Source organism: Limulus polyphemus, unplaced genomic scaffold (assembly GCF_000517525.1).
Source record: "Limulus polyphemus unplaced genomic scaffold, Limulus_polyphemus-2.1.2 Scaffold3250, whole genome shotgun sequence".
NCBI lineage: Eukaryota > Metazoa > Arthropoda > Merostomata > Xiphosura > Limulidae > Limulus > Limulus polyphemus.
Genome location: NW_013668860.1, coordinates 89,573 through 91,088, shown reverse-complemented (window position 1 = coordinate 91,088; position 1,516 = coordinate 89,573). Strand labels below are relative to the sequence as shown.

The 1,516-nt window shown below is 34.1% G+C and overlaps 1 protein-coding gene across 1 annotated transcript in view; it reads right to left on the bottom strand.

Moving 5' to 3' along the window:
• LOC106468988 (carboxypeptidase D-like) overlaps nt 1-1,516 on the bottom strand; it is a 52,038-nt gene that overhangs the window by 6,619 nt on the left and 43,903 nt on the right. Inside the window, exons 23-24 of the mRNA XM_013929442.2 lie at nt 538-723; nt 148-250 (exon numbers count right to left, since the gene is read on the bottom strand). Of these exons, the coding sequence (XP_013784896.1) occupies nt 148-250; nt 538-723 (289 nt within the window). The remainder of the gene's footprint in view (nt 1-147; nt 251-537; nt 724-1,516) is intronic.

Below are 1,516 nucleotides of genomic sequence, written 5' to 3'. Positions count from 1 at the left end.
AATTAGTTGCACCCATGTAACAGCTGAAAAATTAGCCTCACCTGTGCAACAGCTGAAAAATTAGTTGCACCCATGTAACAGCTGAAAAATTAGCCTCACCCGTGTAACAGCTGAGTGGACAACAGCAAGTATTCACATGCTACTTACCAATTGCGATTACAAAGATATATCGAGGAACACCTGCTATCTGAGAGTTCTTGTGGAGTTTAAAGGTGACATCTGAAGCTTTGTAGTGGTGTACTTGAACTATCTGGAGATACAAAAAGAAGGGGAGAAGGTAATCAGTTTTTTTTAGTAGCTCTGCAGTCTGTCTTTAGGAATGTGTTAATATAAAATACAGTTATGTTATTGTAGGTTCTCCATCTGAAATGAGAAAAATTATTGTAAATGGAACCCAAAATGACTCAACATGTGTCATAGACTGAACTTTATTTATTAATATCATGTAACAAAAACAAAATGTTGAGTTTTTCTTGCAGTCAACACTGGAAAGATCCAGAGTAATAATGACACAAAAGGCAAATACCGATAACGTACTTTTGTAAGTGGTACGTAGCCAGGGGCCTCTACAGTAATGACATATTTTCCATCAGCCAAGGGACGCCAAAAGTCCCCAGCTTCTTGACTACGAGCCATGTGATCTGTTCCCTCCACCTTGATAACAGCATTAGGAATAGGGTCATTATAGTGAGACCGGACGTATCCTTTTACTCCCTTGTGAACCTATACAGATGACCAAAGTCATAAAGTTAATCTAGTCCTTTAAGAGGGTTACTGTAATCACATTTAATACTGAACAAATTACTATTACTTTGGTTTAAACATAATCAGTCAGAAAGATCTAGTCTTTTAAGAGGGTTACTGTAATCACATTTAATACTGAACAAATTACTATTACTTTGGTTTAAACATAATCAGTCAGCAAGATCTAGTCTTTTAAGAGGGTTACTGTAATCACATTTAATACTGAACAAATGAAACCTACTATTACTTTGGTTTAAACATAATCAGTCAGCAAGATCTAGTCCTTTAAGAGGGTTACTGTAATCACATTTAATACTGAACAAATTACTATTACTTTGGTTTTTACATAATCAGTCAGCAAAGCTACTAAAATTCTTAAGGGTTATAAATACAAAAAAATGGAAACTCTGAGCAAGACTGTAACGTGGAACAGTTTCTCCAACATAATCAGTGAAACTACCAATAAATTGGTGACGTACATGATAACAGAATACACATACATGTAAAATAGATAGTACTTGGGAAGATACATACTTAATACGATGTATGTTTATATGGGTTTATGTAATTTACAGTATTAACTCTCTAAACACAGGCTCGGCCAATCTGACTGACCACACGACCTCTTTGTACTCGTTTACAGTCTTTATAGATTTAATACTTCTAACTTTCAATATAGTGTGTATATCTTCACAAAATTTGGCAGTCTTTTGGTTAATATTATGTCTTTCACATATAAAAAAATCAAATTTTTTAGTGAAATATTTTTGAT